The 19,312-nt window shown below is 39.0% G+C and overlaps 1 protein-coding gene across 1 annotated transcript in view; it reads right to left on the minus strand.

Annotated features, from left to right (window-relative positions):
- Window positions 1–23: 23 nt before the first annotated feature.
- Window positions 24–19,312, minus strand: part of ENTPD7 (ectonucleoside triphosphate diphosphohydrolase 7) — a 40,324-nt gene continuing 21,035 nt past the window's right edge. Inside the window, exons 6-13 of the mRNA XM_039249217.1 lie at window positions 16,670–16,773; window positions 14,015–14,071; window positions 9,827–9,960; window positions 8,996–9,162; window positions 6,433–6,757; window positions 4,251–4,336; window positions 3,028–3,189; window positions 24–1,369 (exon numbers count right to left, since the gene is read on the minus strand). Coding sequence (XP_039105148.1) covers window positions 1,138–1,369; window positions 3,028–3,189; window positions 4,251–4,336; window positions 6,433–6,757; window positions 8,996–9,162; window positions 9,827–9,960; window positions 14,015–14,071; window positions 16,670–16,773 — 1,267 coding nt within the window. The 3' untranslated portion in view covers window positions 24–1,137. The remainder of the gene's footprint in view (window positions 1,370–3,027; window positions 3,190–4,250; window positions 4,337–6,432; window positions 6,758–8,995; window positions 9,163–9,826; window positions 9,961–14,014; window positions 14,072–16,669; window positions 16,774–19,312) is intronic.

Genomic DNA, 19,312 nt, shown 5'->3' on the forward strand with positions numbered 1-19,312 from the left:
GAACAGATTTACCTATTTTTTGATGTTTAGAATTTGCTTTTTTTCAGACATTCCAAGTGTCAAATTGGGAAAATTTCTATTTCTCAGAAAAATATGAATAAAAGCTTGGATTTTAATTGCCTTTAAATTAAATTGGATTTAATTGCCTTTGCCCATTCTCCTGATACTGTTGTTCTTTCCTTCTTTAAAAACAACCCAAATACACCTCCCTTCCCAAACTACATATTGACTGCAGTGAAATAAAAGAATTCTTTTTGAGTTTTTCTGTAAAGGGGCTCACAAAAATATGCCTAGAGACGGTGACTTAAAACCAAACAAATCCAGATCTCCAAACCCATCAGTTTTTCCATAAGCACATTTAAGGCTCAAAAAGAAAAAATTAATGCCCAAACAGCCAGTGAGGCATATAGTCACAGAAACATTTTCTATCCTGGTCACACCAGGTATCACATAAGATACTGTCAAAATCTTTGATTGACCATTCATTTAGAAGGGGTTCTAACCTTGTAAAATCACATGATTAACACCAGCAATACTATGTCAGGGATCTCGGACCACACTCATGACGGCTTCTTTGTCAAGTAAGCAAAGAAACTATGTTATTTTGGTTGCTCAGAAGTTCATATCTGTTCCACTGAAATGCAAATATCTTGGATCCCTATGAAGGGGTGTGGATCTCCACATAAATTATATCTCTGCTACAGAGAAAGAAGGGGCTGCTGCACTTGCTGGAATGTCTTCAGCTTTGTATCAGATGCTCCAAATTTGGTTTCAACCAGACTTCCAGTTTGCCGAATGCCAAACTTCATGCTTTAGCAAGGGGAGAAAAGTCTAGATGCCCGGAATACACTAGACCTCTCAGATAATGGAGTAGAAGCATGCTTCAGTTGGACTAGGGTTGGTCCTCTTTGTTAGCACCAAACTCTCATTATTTAGTTCTTCACAGACTAAATCAGCTTCTCTTAGAGAAGAGGACCTGGATACTGAGAAGGAATTAAAGTAGATATTAAGGTAGAAATTCCAAGGCCAAATATCCCAAGGTCAGGCAAAGCAGCATCTGAGGCCAGTACAAGAAAGTGGTGGAAGTCAACGGGCAGCAACCTGGCATACTCGAGCTTCCCAAGGCTTTTTTCGGCCTCACGGCCCTACCTGTACCCCAATCATGGGCACCACCTCCTCGATCCACAGCAAGTCCAATGGAGCTGAGGTTCTAGTTTGTCGGTGGTGAATCCGGCGTAGCCGCAGAAGGTACAGGATGATGGCCAGTAGCACCACCAGGATACAGGCGAAGAAGAGATAGTGGTTGTAGACAAAGGAGAGACGGAACCAGCTACCATGGGCCTGCCGGACACCTTCTTGCCGTAGATCCCTAGGTAAGAGTTTGAAGGTGAAAAGTAATGTTAATTTCAAAGAGAAACATTCACGCTGACTTAAAAGGCCAGTGGTGTTATGTCATCTATTCCATCCATGCAAATATGCTGATACCAGCTCCACAGAGCAAGCAAAGCTAAAGAACATCTCCAGCCTCCAGGCCTCCAGCCTTGCTATGTGATTCCTCCTGTACTTTCTTTTCCAGGGCCTGCAGAGGGAGCCTCAGAGGCCTACATCCTCCACAATGGGGACAAAATTAGAAGACAAAAAAGTTAACAGTGAGATAAGACTATCATTTATAACATTAGTCTTAACAGTGGTCCCATGCTATTCTGTAAATACATATATACGGTTTGTAAATATGGTTCTAACAAGAATAGGGTGGCCCCGGGGCGCCTGGGTGGCTTAGTCGGTTAAGCGTCCGACTTTCGCTTAGGTCATGATCTCGTGGTTCGTGGGTTCGAGCCCCACGTCGGGCTCTGTGCTGACTGCCAGCTCAGAGCCTGGAGCCTGTTTCAGAGTCTGTCACTCCCTCTCTCTGACCCTTTCCTGCTCACACTGTCTCTCTCTCCTAGAAATAAATAAAACATTAAAAAAAAAAAAAAAAAAAGAATAGGGTGGCCCCTAAATCCAGTCAATAAATCAGAGTATACTGAAATCCTGAAAAAAATTGGCTATGCTTCCTGAGAGTTTAGGATATATCTAAAGAAAGCAGGGACCTGATCAACTGTATTGTAATCCAGAAAAAAATGAGGAGACATGTAACCCAAAGTGAAGGAGCCTGTCTGCTTAGAACAGAAGCTGCACTTTGGTGGTCCAGATACTAGATCTATTTTTGTCTTGTTTGACCTGCAGTGTTTTCTCTAAACGTGAATCTCCAAACTGAAAGACTGCTTATAAAATATGGATTTCTGGCTTGTCCTGACAAATGAGAGCTGGCAGGTGCTGGGACAGCACTTCCGCATGACAGGAGTCAGCCCTTCATCTGGAGCACATACTCTCCAGCTTCCCACTTCTCTCACATCTATCAGCTGCCTGGTTTCTGGGCTTAAAGAAACAGAGCGCAAAGATTAAAACTTCATTTTAGTTTATCCTAAATAATACAGGGGAGAGAGTACCTAAACATTATCCCAAATATCTTATCTACATAGAGCAAGACATCAGGCTATCATAGCTTAATAACAATACCCCCTAAAAGCATCTTGTGTGCTTTGTTCTAAATTCTGGCTCACCAAAAGTCTAAGTCAATGACATGATGTCTAGAGTGACTCTACCCATTTGGAAAGACTGCTCTATACAGACAGCCTCCCCTAGCTCTCTAGTCAGAAGGTTTCTACAGTAACCTAAGAATGACATTCCGTTTTGTCAGTCAGTATCTCAGAAATGGATAGTAAGAGCTCAGTCCTAAAGAATGATTCATTATGGATAAACAAATAAAACTGCATTCCTGAAGTTGCAAAACTAGAGAACAAACTCCAGATTAAATTCTCAACATTCTTTCTGTTTCAACGTAACTGGTTAGTAATAATAGTTCATAGGGTAGTAACACAGGGGGGTTAATTTGGGTGCATTTTTGAGGGAGAGAGGTCACTTAAGAAACCTATTCTGAGACACCAATATCCTCTGAGTTCAAGATGCCAGATCAGTCCACTTTACCTGAGGGGTAAGAATCGTGTTTTATACAGAATGGCTCCCAGTGTCCACTGAACCTCTCGGTCATATACCAGTTGGGCTGTCTGAAGGTGTGGGTAGTCATAGGGAAAGTGGAATCCTTCATGAAGGACTTGGTACATCCAAGCTGATTTAAAACACTGATACCTGTGTAACAAAATAATAAATATTTTTTTAAAGGAGAAGAAGAAAAAAAAGAACTAATGCTTTCCATATACTCCCGTTGGATGTCAAAAAAGATCCATCTCCCCAGTTCACCTTCTTCGCCTCTAGGTGGAGCCAAATCTGAGCTACTTTATCTTGATGTTTACCACAAAAGTGCAAGGAATACCTTTATGCCATAATGATATTGTTGACTGTGGTTTTCTCTTTCTTTTTATAAGAGTCTTTATTTTTAAGGAACCTGCTATACTTACATGATATCTGGGATTTGTTTCAAAATAACCCTATTGTGGTAAGAGGGGAGAAGGGTGGGAAAATAGATGAAACAAGACTGGCCAGAAGTTGACAGCTGTTAGCAGAGAAGCAGGGTGACAGGTATACAGAAATTCATTAGACTATCCTATTTTTGTTTATGGTTAAAATATCTTAACTAAAATGTTTACAAAATGGGAGGACTGGTGAAGCAAACTGGCAAAATATTGGTAGTTGTTGAAGCTGGGTGAGGGTTTATTTACTGTTCTATTTCTTTGTGTGTTCAATATTTTCATTAAAAGTTAAAAAAAAAAAAACAAAAAACACCATGGGGCGCCTAGGTGGTTCAGTCAGATAAGCGTCTGACTTCAGTTCAGGTCATGATCTCAGTGCTCGTCAGTTCGAGCCCCGCGTCAGGCTGTGTGCTGACAGCTCAGAGCCTGGAGCCTGTTTCTCATTCTCTGTCTTTCCCCCCAGCCCCGCTCCAGCCCTCTCCTGCTCACACTCTTTCTCTCGAAAATAAATAAGCATTAAAAATAAAATAAAAAACAAAAAATAAAAAAACACCACTTTTGATTTCAAACCACTTGGAGAGAAACTTTTAGTAATCCTGGTTTCCCTTCGCTTCACCAAAATAGGAAGCCTATCATTCAGAAAATCTAAATCTAAAATAATCGAATTCTTGTTTCTCCTTCAACTGAAAATCCCATCTGTATTCTTGTTGCTCTCTCTCCCTCATAATCTGCTGTCTATGTTTTCAGGCCACATCTTAAGGAGAAAAGGAAGTTACTTACTTGAGCCGATGCTCATCTGCATGTGATGAAAAGAGGCCATTCTTGAATCTCTGAGTTAGGACTGACCAAGCCATGCCACAGTAATCCTGGAACAATCACAGAGAAACAAAGGAACATGAAATTAAAGCCAAACTAATTTCCCTACAGTCTCAGGTGTTCCACCTCTAAAGTTACTTGTGGGCCACTAGTTGACAAAGGAAAACAGAAATGCCACATTCATTCCCTGGACACAGTGCAAAGTGAGTGCCAGAACGCAGGCTGCTGGGGGTCTCCTTTTTATTCCCATCATCTCAAGTCCAATACAAAACAAGCCCATCATGGCTCCTGAGCCTCTCTGGCTTCAGAGAAGGGTCAGGTTAGGACAAGAAATAGCAACAACAAAGCTAAAGGGAGCCTCATTCTACTCTATGTAAGACAGGCAGGTAAAGCAGATGGAACAGAATGGTCAAATTCTACCACTGGCCTGTTGCCCTGCTATAGTTCTCTGCAAAGAATCATTCCTTTCCTCTGAATGTCTACTTTGTGCCAGCTGCTTTTCTAGGTACCAGGGAGACCTAGCAGTGAACAAAACAGACAAACTTTCTATCCTCATGAAGCTCACACTCTAGTGGTAAGATGGACAATAATACATATACATATGTATTATATGTAATACATATACATGTATGTATACATAAGACATGTACACACATATTTACATATAGAGTGTGTTATATGACATAAATGCTCATGGGAAAAATATAGCAGGAAAGGGAAATAGGTGATACTGGGGAGGGCTGCAGTTTTGGACATGGTTGCTAGGGAAAGTATCACTGGGAAAATAACTGTTGAGTCAAAGTAAAAAAACAAATTAAGGGAATAAAATCATCTTTCTTTCACCTGGGAAAGAGAACATATGAAGCCACTAGCAACTTGAGTAAGGAGTAACTTGAGCCCTTTGGTGTTCAAGGAAATAGATTCTGAAGAAGTTTTAAAATGAGTGAAAGATGTAGGCCATGAACAGTTAGGCAGCCCTAGATGCTAGAAAGGAAAAGGAATATAAGTGTATTCCCGGAGGCTGGAGAGGAAAGAACAAATACAAACCAGGTTTTCCTCAATATTTCTTAGGGACTACCTTTAGGGAATAGAATAATAAGAATAGTACAGATATTATTAAGTTGGAAGTCTTCTATCCAAAGAACTCTAGAGAATTGTAACAAAGCAGAAAGAAAAGAATAAAAAAAATATAAGGTCAGATTCTTCCCGTAAGTTTCTCTGCTAAAAGAGAGATCAGAAAGATAGGCAAACCTTCAGAGATGAACCTAAATTAAAGGAGCTATAGAAAGCTAGCAAAACTTTTACCTGTTCAGGTAACTAATGATCTAAGCCTATAAGCTGCTAATGTCCTATATATGCTCTAAATGAATTTTTATTTCTTTTGCATTTTAGTTTTTTTTTTTTTTAATGTTTTATTTATTTCTAGGAGATAGAGAGAGAGACAGTGTGAGCAGGGGAGGGTCAGAGAGAGAGGGAGTCACAGACTGAAACAGGCTCCAGGCTCAGAGCAGGCAGTCAGCACAAAGCCCAAAGCGGGGCACGAACCCAAGAACCGCGAGATCATGACCTAAGCGAAAGTCGGACGCTTAACCGACTAAGCCACCAAGGCGCCCCTGCATTTTAGTTTTAAATAGTACTTCCGGTGACATTGCTTTTCCCAATATCTTTTTAATATTCCAAGTGACCCTATATATCACTCTGGCCTCTGAACAAACCAAGAAAATCAAAGTGGACTTGTCCACCTGTGTGACATCATTTCCAAAGGCACATTACAACTGAGAATACCAAGTGAGGGGAAAAATATCTGGGGATGACACTTTTGACCACAAACACTGAACAAGATTATTGGAGAGCTACAGGAGAAACCATTATCCACCACCACAATTTTGGAGCTGGGTGATAATTAGGGTGATCAAGACATATATGGAAACCTAAGCTTAATGAACTAGAAGACAGTATAGCACAGTGGGCTCCTTAACATCTGAGCCCACATTCTCATCTGTAAAACAAAGGCTCACAGGGATCCTCTTGTGAAGAAATCAGTGAACTGAGGCATGCAGAGCCCTCTGCACAGCACCTGGCACAAAGTTAGGCATACAAAAATGGCTGCTTCTGGTATGAGTCATCTTTACTATAAACAATGTACCTGAGCAGCCTTGGCAAACGTCGGCCCATGGTAACGGCCACCAATGCGTAACACATCCTCTGTACAGTAAAAAAACTCAGAGAAACCGTAGAATTCGCTGTTGTTGAAGTCAATTGGTGACTGGTAGATGCCGTTCAACGAGGCCTGGCTGGTGTTGGAGCGAGCCAGCAGGGGGCTCAGCATTGTCCTGCAAGAAGCCCAGTCTCCTCTTCCTCGGATATGCAGCACCTGGCTGTTCCTCTCCACTACATCTGTGAGTCCCACAGGCAGGCAGGGATCCAGAAATGGATTGTCCGGACTCAGACCTGTCTTCTGGCCCAGCAACCTGCCGCAACAACAAAAACAAATGACTAATGAACTCAACCTCTTCTAAGAAATGCCTACAAGATACCTGGTCAAAGAATGGGCTTCACAGATATTTTGTTTACATGGCATCCCTAGAAACAAGAACGGAGTAGCAACCATGCGGTCACAACACATGAACATTTACCTTAAGCAAATTCAATTTAGTAGAAACAAAGGAAAGAAGGAAGGATGGAAGGAAGGGATGTATGGATGGAAGAGAGGGAGGCGGGAAGGGAGGGAGGAAGGGTGGAAGGAAAAAAAGGAGAGAAATATGGCAGTGATCAAATTTTGTTCAACCTTTTAATCAACGTGTATATTTCCCAATGTATAGTGAAACAAGAGATATCAATCTGCTGGTCTCCATCTAGTCTTTGTTCCCACCGTCTCTTAAAAGTGCCAAGATCTTGCCACACTGAGTGTGGTTCTAACGTTTGGCAAAACACCTGGGAAGAGCTAAAGAGGGAAGGTTGGGAGAGTTTCCTGAGGAAGAGACTGCCTCAGTGATGCAGTGACAAGTGCTGGCCAGAGGAAGGACCTGCCTGGCCCGACGTGGGAAGGATGGGTAGGGGCAGGTTCTAATCCCTATCCTGGTCATCACATGGTTCTGGCTGTTTCAAGTCTGCACTTGCCCAGCAACAATATTCCCATTCCTAAAAAGTTTAGATGTCCGAGGACAGATATCAGTAGAGGCCAAATAACTTTGCCAACTGGAGTTATTCATCAGTTCCTAAAAAGAGAAATGTTGAAGGGTTGACTTCCTGGGATGAAGAAGCCCCCACCAGTGTAAAGAATGAAGGAGGGAATGGGAACATGGCAACATGACAAAATGCTCTGGAACAACTGGAACCTATTTTAAGGATGGGACATCAACTCTTAAAAAGACTCAGAAAATCATATTAAGAAGAAAGGACCATTAGGTTTTGACATCCCAGGAAGCATGGGTTTGTCTAGTAGAGTAGCAGCTACACAAGATGAATGATCAGTCTTCTGAATTAGGAACTTGGCAAGAAAATACCAATGTACATATTGATGTGTGGTGGCGGCCATGATGCAGCCTGCCGAGTTCTAAGACAGGAAACAGCAGACAAAAGAAAAGGGCACCAGAACAACAAAGGAAGGAAATGGAAAAGGAAGCACAGCAGCTAACAAAGATGGAACAAAACAAAACTGGTGTAAAACTTTCATAATTGCTCTTCAGATGCCATACTACCAACAGGAGCGATCGGAGCTCCACAGCCCAAGCAACATCTGTACAGACTAAAGAGTATTTTCAGAATGCAAATACACTGCTTGGTTTTAAGGCATTTGTCCATTACCCAGGATAACAGAAGTCTCCTAAAACACCCTGGCCTCTTGGTAGTTGAGACTTACAAAAATGAAAAAGAATTAGGAGACAGTATTTTCTTGAATATGGTCCCAAATGAGGCAACTGCTGTGGAGCAATTATTACAAATAGTCTATACAGGTACTTCTTCAAATTAGTATTTCTAACAAGACAAATGGGGGTAAATAATTTTATAGTGATAAAAAAAACCTCTGCTGTTTTATACCTCCTTCAATGTACAATATACAATAATTTTAATGATACAATAATTTTAAATACTAACAAATGATACAATAATTTTAAATACTAACAAAACCCTCACAACTATTTTTACATTACAGTCTAAATACTTCATGTGGTAGCCAAATGAAGAATCAGTGATCTGTCCACGCTGCAGGGAACACTGGCTATTCTGGACTTCACGAGAGAACAATGTGAAAGTAAATTCTAACTTCACGTTTTTTATCTTTTATGTGCACTATGGAACCTCACTCCCACGTAAGATGCAACTCCACTGTCTGTAAACAAATACATCTTCCATGGAGAGGGAACTGCTAAGAGCTATGTTATACTGCACACTGCAAATTAATAACTTAGCCTCGTTTATCCTGTGATACCATTTCTGAAACAGGACACAGCAAGAGGTCATCACAATAAGGTGCTGTACTTTTCGAGTCCTAAGAGCAAAGATCAGATGCGCCCTAACCTAGATGAAGTGGGACTGCCAATAGGGGGCCTCCTGTTAGTAGTGACACTACCCCATTGACAGGAGTGGTCAGGAAGGAGGAGGAAGCAAGGACATATCTATCTCAGTAGGATATGAGTATTCCTTCCTAATACCTGCACCCTGATGACATTCTATTTCAGAGGCACAGATCCCCGTGTCAAAAGTACCTATTTTTGGTAAGGGTTTCATTCAGCACGAGGTCTTCATAGCGCTGTCGGGCAAAGTTGCCCCCAAACCCCAGGAAGGTCGTGACATAAACCCTATACACATGTTCGGTGTGTTGCACATCACAGCCCAGGTTGAATTCAGCCAGCAGGATCTTTGCTGCTTCTTCCTATAATACAACATAAAGAGAAAAAAGGGAATTTTCATTTTGGTTGATTTACAGAAAGCTATCACAGGCTGCCTTCATTGATAGATTAGAAAGTTTTGGGGGCAGTACAATATGTCTCATTCGCTACACAAAATAGGTGTTTAAAAACTGTCTGCAGCTCTTTTTCCTCTCTATGATAAAACTCATCCCTCAAGATACAAACATTCTTTACATTCTAGTCAGGTAAGGAATATTAGAAGCACAAGAATGGAATCACAAGTAAGGGAAAGGAAATAACATTTAATGAATAAGTATGTATGTATCAAATGTACTCTGGGATTTATATGAATTATCATGTTTAATCTTCAAGCAGCCCCAGGAGACAGGGAGTATAACTGCTAAAATAAGTTAAACATTCAGCACATGTTGGTGAGTTTGTTAAGTGCTTTACATACATGGTGTCATTTTATCTTCCCAACTTCATGAAGTGGATAATATTATTATTCTCTTTTCATATAGGAGGAGATTAAAGCTCAGAGAGGTAACCTACCCAAGATAATGTAAGCTAATGAGTATCTAAACAAATATTTGGACCCATGCAAGTTGGTCTAAGTCTGAAGACAGTGCCCTTCCTTCCCAAATACTGGCATTTCTAGCAACCCAATCTCCCTAAAAGGTAAAATACCTGTTTTGGAGGAAGGACAGAGGCTGAGGTAGGGACTTCATAAGCAATTTGGAGAGAGGCTCCTCCCATATCCAATATCCCTACTGTCCTTCTGCGCCCTATTGCCAATTCCTGGGGAGCCTCGCCATCTGATTCTGAAATAAATAAGGGAACAGAAACAGCCTAGTAATTAAAAAAAATTAAATCAAAAATGAAAAAAAATCAAAATGGAAATCCCTTAGAAAAAGAAGAGCAAACTGAAATAAATTAATCTCATTGTATCATCTATGTACTACAGAGAATTCTTTCAAGTAACAGCATTTTCACTATATCCCTTATAGGATGTATCTTAGTGACAAGAGAAGCAAAAAAAGTATCTTAAACTGCACTGTAGTAGTCTTACGGATAATAATTTTATTGGTATTATTTTTAAGCCATTAAACATGTTATGATATTAGTATGTTTAGGAACAAACATTCAGCATAAAAGAAAAAAACCATAGAAGTATAAAATCAAAGATATAAAGCAATAACCTTATAATTTTTTAAATTAATTTTTAATTTACATCCACTTTAGTTAGCATATAGTGCAATAATGATTTCAGGAGTAGATTATAGTGATTCATCCCCTATCTATACCACCCAGTGCTCATCCCAACAAGTGTCTTCTTTAATGCCCCTTGCCCATTTAGTCCATCCCCCCACCCACCACCCCTCCAGCAACCCTCAGTCTGTTCTCAGTATTTAAGAGTTTCTTATGTTTTGTTCCCCTCCCTGTTTTTATATTATTTTTGCTTCCCTTCCTTTATGTTCATCTGTTTTGTATCTTAAATTCCACATATGTGTGAAGTCATATGATATTTGTCTTTCTCTAATTTCGCTTAGCATAATACACTCTAGTTCTATCCACATTATTGCAAATGGCAAGATTTCATTTTTTTTTTGATTGCTGAGCAATACTCCATTGTATATATATGCCATATCTTCTTTATCCATTCATCCATCAATGGACATTTGGGCTCTTTCCATACTTTGGCTACTGTCGATAGCACTGCTATAAACATTGGGGTGCATGTGTCCCTTTGAAAGAACACACCTATATCCCCTGGATATATACCTAGTAGTGTGATTGCTGGGTCGTATGGTAGTTCTATTTTTTAACTTTTTGAGGAACCTCCATACTGTTTTCCAGAGTGGCTGCACCAGTGTGCATTCCTACCAGCAGTGCAAAAGAGTTCCTCTTTTTCCACATCCTTGTCAACAACTGTTGTTGTCTGAGTTGTTGATTTTAGCCATTCTGACCGGTGTGAGGTGGCATCTCATCGTGGTTTTGATTTGTACTGCCCTGATGATAAGTGATATTGAGAATTTTTTTATGTGTCTGTTACCATCTGTATGTCTTGTGAAAAGTTTCTATTCACGTCTTTTGCCTATGTCTTCACTGGATTATTTGTTTTTTGAGTGTTGAGTTTGCTAAGTTCTTTATAGATTTTGAATACTAACCCTTTATCTAATATGTCATCTGCAAATATCTTCTTCCGTTCCATCAGTTGCCTTTTAGTTTTGCAGATTGTTTCCTTCACTGTGCAGGAGCTTTTTATTTTTATGAGGTCCCAATAGTTCATTTTTGCTTTCGTTTCCTTTGCCTCTGGAGAAGTGTTAAGTAGTTGCTGCACCCAAGGTTAAAGAGGTTTTTGCCTGCTTTCTCCTTTAGGATTTTGATGGCTTTCTGTACTACATTTAAGTCTTTCATCCATTTTGAGTTTATTTTTGTGTATGGTGTAAGAAAGTGGTCCAGCTTCATTTTTCTGCATGTCGCTGTCCAGTTCTCCCAACACCCTTTGCTGAAGAGACTGTCTTTATTCCATTGGATGTTCTTTCCTACTTAATCAAAGATTAGTTGGCCATACATTTGTGGGTCCATTTCTGGGTTCTCTATTCTGTTCCACTGATCTAAGTGTCTGTTTTTGTGCCAGTATCATACTGTCTTGATGATTACAGCTTTGTCATACATCTTAAAGTCCAGGAGTGTGATGCCTCCAGCTTTGGTTACCTTTTTCAGGATTGCTTTGGCTATTCGGGGTCTTTTCTGGTTCTAAACAAACTTTGGGATTGTTTTAGCTCTGTGAAGAATGCTGGTGTTATTTTGATAGGGATTGCATTGAATATGTAGATTGCTTTGGGTAGTATGGTCATTTTAACAATATTTGTTCTTCCAATCCATGAGCATGGAATATTTTTCAATTTTGGGGGGTCTTCTTCAATTTCGGGGGGGTCTTCTTCAATTTCTTTCATAAGTTTTCTACAGTTTTCAGTGTACAGATTTTTTACCTCTTTGTATAACCTTATAATCTTAAATATGAATTGGAACTATCACTATGAAATCATTATTTCTTTTTCTCTTTCTAAATATACTATTTTCTAGCTCTGTCCACTGAAAGGGCCTCAAAGCAAGGATAATCTAGGAGCAATAAATACTCCTGGCATCCATGGGCTCTAAATATCATTTTCTAATAAAAGCAACCAGGGCTCCTTAAAAAATGTCTGATGCTGGATCTAAGGTAGAAAAAATACAAGACAAACCTGGAATATAACTTAGTGTGCCAAAAAGCAAGGGAAATGTATAATTTGAGTACTGAAAAGAATGATGATGTGATGGACTACAATGCATCAAACACTTAAAATCTACAAATTCATAATGATATTGAAAAAAAAAACTTCACTAGTTACCTTTGGAAATTGCTAGGACATCAACTCATTATTCAAAAACTTGATAAATAAAAGGAAAGAATGAAAGATTTATTCTGTCTTTCTATTAAGAACTGTATTCCAGGATACTCAAATAGTTAATGAAGAAAATTTTGCTATATAAAAACCCCAGATGTTATATGCAGAAGAAATGAAGAATTAGAAAAATAACTATTTTGCAACCTCTAATGAAAAATGGATCTAAATAACAATCACAGTTGGCTACTATAACTTTTAAGTGAAAAGTAGCTGGAGAATTTTTATTATAGATTAGATCAGGCTGACAATACCTGAACCCTGAATACCTGATCAGTCTTAACGTGACTAAAAATGGGACAACCAGACATTATAAAACTTCTGATGTGATGTAGTAGGAAACAGTGCCAATTTATTTATTTATTATTTATTCTTGCCAAAAGAACTGAATCTGTGTCTAATCAGGCTTCTATATCTAATCTCCAATTTATAGGACATAAGGAGGGATGTGAAACATGTTTAAGACCCCACAAAAATTCAGTCAATCAAATCAAGAATGTGGCAAATTCATTCTATCAAGTGAGCCAGTTTTGTTTTGTTTTTGTTTTTTTAATGAATGATTTGAGGAAAAGAGGTGGGAGGGGGGAAGCTGTTACAGATTAAGAAATTTATCAATCAAATGTAATTGTGATCCTTGTTCAGATTCTGATTTTAACAAGACAACTACATGTAAATGTTCTTGACACAATAAAGGAAGTCTCTACCTGGGTATTAGATAGATGTTACATGGTATTAGAAATTGTTAACTTTTTAAAATTTAAGAATGGCATTGTAGATATTTCATTTGTTTTGAAGCTCCTCATTGGTGAGAGATATACATTAAAGTACAGGAAGATAAAATGGGGTTGTCTGGGGTTTAGTTTTAAAAATCCAAAAGGAGGGGTGCCTGGGTGGCTTGGTCAGTTGAGCGTCCAACTCTGGCTCAGGTCATGGTCTCATGGTTTGTGGATTCAAGCCCCACGTCGGGCTCTTTCCTGACACCTCGGAGCCTGGAGACTGCTTCAGATTCTGTGTCTCCCTCTCTCTCTGCCCCTTCCCCACTTGCATGTGCGTGCTCTCTCTCTCTCTCTCTCAAAAATGAATAAACATTTAAAAAAATCCAAAAGGAAAAAAATCTGTGTTGTATGGAGGCAGGGTGGGGCCAAAAAACTGACCAACCACTAATTAGTGTTGATACTGAGTAATGGATTCATGGAGATTCATTTAATTATTTTTTCTACTTCTGTAAATGTTTGTAACTTTCCATATTAAAAAGTTAGAAAGAAACAAAAAGGCAAAGTAGGACTGGAAAATGAAGCATCTTTAGTTAAAAAAAAAAAAAAAAGAAGAAAACAACTCAAATGTGGCACTTACATTATACTGATAGGTTACAATATAAACCTTCATTCAGTCCTTAGAACTGTCTTAAGATAACAATGTTACTCACCATCCTCATGGTCGAACCTTCCCAAAACAAAGTTGATTCCAATCCATGCATAAACTCCTAAGTAAGAGACATAAAAGCCCTTGCTTAATTCTCTGTTTCTATGCCATGTATATACCTCTCCCAGTGCTGCTCTTTCTTCATTTTCTTAGAAAAAAGTGATGATAGTATTTTATTCCACACTCTTAGTGTATGAATTTAAAATCTCTTATCTTGTGATGCTTTTTCCTTTTAAAATGATTCGCATTTTCTAAATCAATGTGTAAAAACAAATGTAAAAAAACGTGCATTTTGGAGTTCTGGCTCTGGGCAAGAGGAAGTAAGCACATTCTACCCTGTCACCCCACCGAACACAGTGCAAACTCTGGACAGAATGTATGGAGATGTGTGAGAGCTCTGGAAGGAAATAATAAGAGGCACACTGAGTCAGAGATCAGAAATTAAAGTACCACCAAACCTGTAGCAAGTGTCCCATTTTTCCCCCTTAGATATTGCTTGGCCGGTACTCAAAAGCAGCTTGAAACACAAAAGGAAATCCAGGTGTGGAGAGAAAGAACTTCAAGACCTTGCTTTCTGGTCTAAGGAGCATTAAAAGGGACTCCGAAGGCTCCAAAAGAATGGAGGAAAATCCCTTGGGTTTTTTTTCCCCTTTACTTTGTTCTCTGCTACCAGACAAGCCTGCAGCAGTGAAAGTAGAAGTTGGGCAGGTGCCTAAAACTCTGAAGGATATGAATCTACTCCAAAAGAGGAACTATGGCCTCAAAAGTTGAAGAAAATCCTTACTGCTGATTTTTCTCCCTATCCTCCACCATTTAGCCCTGGATGCAGATGCAATCGTGGGAAATGTATGGCAGAGTAGGCAAATTAAAGCCCTGGCTTAATGACTGGAGGACCATGAAAGTGAGCCCCAGGGAACCAAAAAATGTTGGGGAGAACACAGAGAGTAAGGAATAAAGCGGTACATGAACTCCTGGGCTCACGGTCAAGCTACACATGTACGGCTCTCACTCTAAACAATATACCAAATGTTCTGAGAACTGTACTGGGTAGACACCCCATTTGTATGGACTATGCATACAGATGGTTTCAGAGTGACCACTGGGTGACAAACAAATGGGACAAAACAAAATAGCAGTGGCAAGGCTTTGAAAAATGAATCAGTACAATCACAGAAGGCAGGTCAGAACTTGAGGCATGAACCTAACCAGGTCAACTCCCTGCTAAACAAACAAAAATCAATATTTGCCTTATGACTGACACAAGGCCCGGAGTCTCATAATATAACATTCAAAATACCCAGGATACAATATAAAATTATTTAACATGAAAAGAACTAGGAAAATCTCAACTCCTAAGGGAAGAGATGCCAACCCCAAGATGACACAGATGTCAGAATTACCAGACAGAGATATTAAAGCAGCTATATAACCAAGAAATACAAGCAGTCTTACAATGAACGGAAAGATAGAAAGTCTCGGCAAAGAAAGAGAATACAAAAAAAGAAACAAATGAAAATTTTAGAACCAGAGAATGCAATACTGAACTTGAAAAGGTAAACCTTTTCCCTTATGTGAACTGCAACTAGAATGCATAGATTTTCTCTTTTTCAAGAAATGGAAACATAATTTGTCATATAGGTCACATTTGGGCCACATGAGAACATACATTCAACTACACCCCAAAACTGCAAACCCAGTAGTGCAAGCTTTTAAGGAAGTACTGGTACTGCATAATAAATCCAGTAAAGGGTGGGTGCTTGCATAACACAGTTTGTTAAGCACCTGACTCTTGAATTCAGTTCAGGTCATGGTCTCACGATGGTGAGATGGATCCCTGAGTCGGGCTCTGCACTGAGCATGGGGCCTGCTTGGGATTCTCTCTCCCCCTCTCTTTCTGTTCTTCCCCTGCTCACTCCCTCTCCCTCAAAATAAATAAATCTTTAAAAAATAAATGCAATGAAAGGAGAGCCCATAACAAAAGAAAAGTAAGTAATGATCACCCTGATCCTCCCCTATTAAAGTTTCCCCTTACTTTAATTTACATCTAAATTTGGTAAACTCAGTACAACTCCTGGAAGTATGTGTGTTTTCAAAACTACAATTAGCTAAGCTAATCAAATACCCACTTGGAATCATCACTAAATACTAATATATTCTTTTTTTTTTTTTTTAATGTTTTATTTATTTCTAGGAGAGAGAGAGAGAGAGAGACAGCGTGAGCAGGGGAGGGTCAGAGAGAGAGGGAATCAAAGACTCTGAAACAGGCTCCAGGCTCTGAGCTGGCAGTCAGCACAGAGCCCGACGCGGGGCTCAAACCCACAGACCGCGAGATCATGACTTAAGCAAAAGTCGGACGCTTAACCGACTAAGCCACCCAGGCGCCCCCTAATATATTCTTTTAAGCACAGTACTTAGCACAAAGTTAAACATATAAACATATGAACATATAAACATATAAACATATGACTTCTAGAAGCAGCAATCTAAAACAGATACCAATGCAAAATACGCAAATAATAAAAAAAAACATATAACAGAATCAAGAAAATTACTCAGAGAAAAATGAAAATCAAATACATAAAGCAATCCTAACCCCGCCCCCAGCAGAGAGACTATGCCATCGTTGAGCTGAAGCAGTATACCCCTCAAGGCCCAGTACCTTCCTGCTTCCCAGAGATCACTTCTGCCTGAGACTGTGAAAAGAGGAAGTCAAACTCCAGTGGTAAATCTCTCACCAGATCAGCCAAGATAGCCAGCTGCTTTCTGCAAGAAAGAACAAAAAATATAAAAGTTAATTGTTAAACACTCTTCTCACGATTAGCTTCAACTTGACCTTCTACTCAAACTTGTTATGACCTCACTATTCATGTAGTCCATTCACTAGTTGAGCCCTGTTTCTTTTTGGTACTTCTCATGATTTTAAAAGTTTAAATTGCCTCCAAAGTATATCTTTCCACTTAAAAGGCAATATGATACTAGTAATACTTTTCCTTTGCATAACTTTATAATTCAAATAGTATTAAAAGATGAAACTATATTTCTGTGCCTCTCACAAGGCTGTGGCAGGAAGCACAGTTTCATAATTGCATGATTTGTAATTACTATGAAAGGAAGCTGTCAGACTATGGAACCCAATCTTATCCTCAGATCTTACACCATACAGAAACAACACCTCATATTACCACACAACACACGCTGTTAGGTCCACAAACTTTTAATAATCCTTTGCAAAGCTGACAATGAACTTTTTAATCTCCTTTTATATATTTCAAGGGTTGGGGTTTTTTTTTCTTTATAAAAATCTTATCATTTGGAAAACCCAGACCAAGATTAAAATCCAAAGGTTATAACGATTTGGGGACAAAATTTGAATCTTGGTATCTAGGGTTATTTTCTCCTCTAGAGTTTTATGCTATCAGTATTATTAATAAAAGCAAAGAAACAAAGCTAGAAGTAATAATATGAATCTAGAGAAAGTGGTTAAAAACTAGAGCAACTATCCTGAATTTTTAAAATTACTCATCACAATCATATTCTATTGGCTCAGATAGTAGTCAGTATTACTTAGTGAAGAATGATAACACTTAAAAGTAAAGAATACATTTAAAATAATAATTTTCTTTCAGCTCAGGTCATGATCTTATGGTTGTGAGATCGAGCCCCACATCAGGCTCTGCACTGAGCATAGAGTCTACTTGGGATTCTCTCTACCTCTTTTCTCTACCTCTCCCAGCTCATGCATGCTCACATGATCTCTCTCTCTCCTTCTCTCTCAAATAAATACACATTTTAGGAAAAATAAAGTCATAATTTTCCAATATACTGTCAAATACAGTTTCTAAAAAAGCTCGTTGTTATAAATATTAAATTCTTACAAAAAGAATTTTACATGGGGAACAAGAGGGATTATTTTGCCCTCCCTGTTGGATATGCTTCCAACTGGATAGTTGCTTAAAATGACCAAAGAGGGCTTGCTGATTCTGGGGACAATATGAAAAAAAAGGGCACCCACATACACTGCTGTTTGGAATGTAAATTACTGCTATGATCTCTCTCTTTTTTTTCTTTTTTTTTTTGGTAGGCTTCATGCCCAATGTGGGGCTTGAACTCATGACACTGGGATCAAGAGTCAATGCTCTACCAACTGAGCCACCTAGGTGCCCCACTGTATGATCTTTCTAAGAGCAATCTAGGACTTTATATCCAAATTTTTAATGTGCTTAACTTTTGACCAGCTATTCCACTTTTAAAAATTTATTGCATGCTGAGAAACAAACTGAGGACAGATGGATGTGGGGGGAGGGGGGAGACGGGCATGGAGGAGGGCACTTGTGGGGATGAGCACTGGGTGTTATATGGAAACCAATTTGACAATAAACTATTTGTAAAAAAAAAAAAATTTATTGCAAGTAAATCATCAGATAAGAATACAAAAAGGAAGTGAATACTGCAGCATTTATAACAATGAAAAAGTGACAACCTGTTAACTAATCTATGCCATATCCATATAATGTAATATGAGACAGATGTTAAAAGAAATGAGGTCGATTTATACTCTATATGTAGTGACATGAAAAGATGTCCAATATATTCTGAGTTCTAATAGGTTATGAAACAGTACATACAATATGATCCCAACTTCTACTGAACAATAAAACCAAAAAAATCATATACTACACAGAACTTTTGTTCTCTAAAATTCAACAGTTTTTTTAAAATTAATTTTAATGTTTATTTATTATTTGGAGAGGCAGAGAGAGAGAGAGTGCAGAGGAGGGGCAGAGAGAGAAACATAATCCAAAGCAGGCTCCAGGCTGTCAGCATGGGTCTTGAACCCACAGACGGTGACATGACCTGAACCCGAATCAGCTGCTTAAAAGACTGAACCATCGAGGTGCCCCAACATTGTTTCTTTATTTAAAAAAGAAAAACAACTTTCCATGGTACCCAGGTAGCTCATTAAGCATCTGACTCTTGGTTTCAGCTCAGGTCATGATCTCAATGTTTATGAGTTCAAGCCCTGCATCAGGCTGTGTGCTCACAACACAGAGCCTGCTTGGAATTCTCTCTCTCCCTCTCTCTGCCCCTCCCCAACTCACATTGTCTCTCTCTCTCTCTCAAAATAAATAAATAAATTTAAAAACAAACAAACAAAAACAAAAAACTTTCAGTGGCAAAATGGTAATAACTGTTGAAGCTGGGGACTGAGAAAACAAGGATTCGTTATGCTGTTCTATTTTTATGTTTGAAATTTCCCATAACAAAAGGTTCTTTTTTTCCCTAAGTGCTGCCTTGTACTACC

This window comes from Hyaena hyaena, unplaced genomic scaffold (genome assembly GCF_003009895.1).
Source record: "Hyaena hyaena isolate Hyena2069 unplaced genomic scaffold, ASM300989v1 scaffold_331, whole genome shotgun sequence".
NCBI classification, from domain to species: Eukaryota; Metazoa; Chordata; class Mammalia; order Carnivora; family Hyaenidae; genus Hyaena; species Hyaena hyaena.